Source organism: Cyprinodon variegatus, unplaced genomic scaffold (assembly GCF_000732505.1).
Source record: "Cyprinodon variegatus isolate N-32 unplaced genomic scaffold, C_variegatus-1.0 Scaffold1043, whole genome shotgun sequence".
Taxonomy (NCBI): domain Eukaryota; kingdom Metazoa; phylum Chordata; class Actinopteri; order Cyprinodontiformes; family Cyprinodontidae; genus Cyprinodon; species Cyprinodon variegatus.
Window position 1 is genome coordinate 266,512 of NW_015151496.1, and position 1,257 is coordinate 267,768.

The following is a 1,257-nucleotide window of genomic DNA, read 5'->3' on the forward strand; positions in this document are numbered from 1 at the left end:
AAAAAAAAAAAAACGCATCTGAAAGGATCTCCTACTGCACCTTTAAGCCATAAAAAATAAATAACAAAAGGTCAGTTCAGGTGTTTTATAAAATATGAGAATCTGGAAATTGTCTATATGATAAACTGAACGATTGTTGTTCTCTACTTCAAAAACAATTTAAACATGAAATGGGAAAACTTGTTTTATTCAAAATTTCAATGTATAAGAAGGATGCATAAAAAACGTATTTGATTTCAGTGTTAAATTCTGTTTAAAGTAACAGATTATAATTAAAAATGTCAGTTTTTTTAATTGGTTACCCCTGCTTTACGGCATTTGAGAACTTTTTTAATTTCACTCCAGCCTACCTGAGCTGAGAGGAGGAACGTCATCCGTGGAGGAAAAGTCCAGCGTGGCTCCGGCGATGTCCACCATCTCGTCATCGTCGTCGTCGCCTTGGTGATGCAGCCCTTCGTAGCCGCCGCTGCCGTATCCGGGGTTTTCCATCCCTGCAGGAGCTGTTTGAAAACACAACAATCACAAGACAGGGGGGACGTTCAACTTCCAGCAGTCCTTTACCTCAACCAATTACCTCTGTCCACGCAGGGCGGATTATCTCGATACAGGCTCGTTAAAAACAACTAGGACACTGGCCCTGGAAAGTCAACCGCTCCAAATAAATGTTCAGAAATATGTTATAAACCCCCCTCTATGTGTCCACTCCTAACACCCAAGCTAGAGGTTACATTAGTCGAGTTAAAGTAAAGTTTAAAACCACTTCCGCTCACTTTTCTTACTGATACCTCGGTGGTTTAGCTGGTGAAGAAAACGTCTTAAAGATAATTACACAAGCTTGGTGTAATAAACAGGTTGCAGCTAGCGAGCAAAGTCCGACATATGAAAACAACCACAGGCTAACTTCTGCTATTATAACGGTTAGCACCAATATGCAACGTTTAGCCTTACTTTAGCCTTCGGGATGATAGCAGCTCAACGAAGAAGTCGCACCGTCACCGTTAGTTTTGAGTTGGACATTCGAGTGACACTACGGTTAAAACCCCTTCTTGGCACCGTTTAAACCTCTTCCTTGCTCCGGTTAAACCTCTTCTTTGCTCTCGGGTACGCAGCAACCGGCGAAAGCCGCTTTAGTATTTCAAGTGCACCCTTCTACAGACTTTACGGTAAAAAAAAAAAAAAAAAAAAAAGCGGCGGAAGAGAATGGCTACAGAGTCTGCCGACTTCCTGTTTTCAAAATAAAAGTAATTTTTGAAGCTG

The 1,257-nt window shown here is 41.2% G+C and overlaps 1 protein-coding gene across 1 annotated transcript in view; it reads right to left on the minus strand.

Annotated features, from left to right (window-relative positions):
- Positions 1-1,141, minus strand: part of clcn5 (chloride channel, voltage-sensitive 5) — a 45,117-nt gene extending 43,976 nt beyond the window's left edge. Inside the window, exons 1-2 of the mRNA XM_015399721.1 lie at positions 949-1,141; positions 351-500 (exon numbers count right to left, since the gene is read on the minus strand). Coding sequence (XP_015255207.1) covers positions 351-489 — 139 coding nt within the window. The 5' untranslated portion in view covers positions 490-500; positions 949-1,141. The remainder of the gene's footprint in view (positions 1-350; positions 501-948) is intronic.
- Between the last annotated feature and the right edge of the window lie 116 nt (positions 1,142-1,257).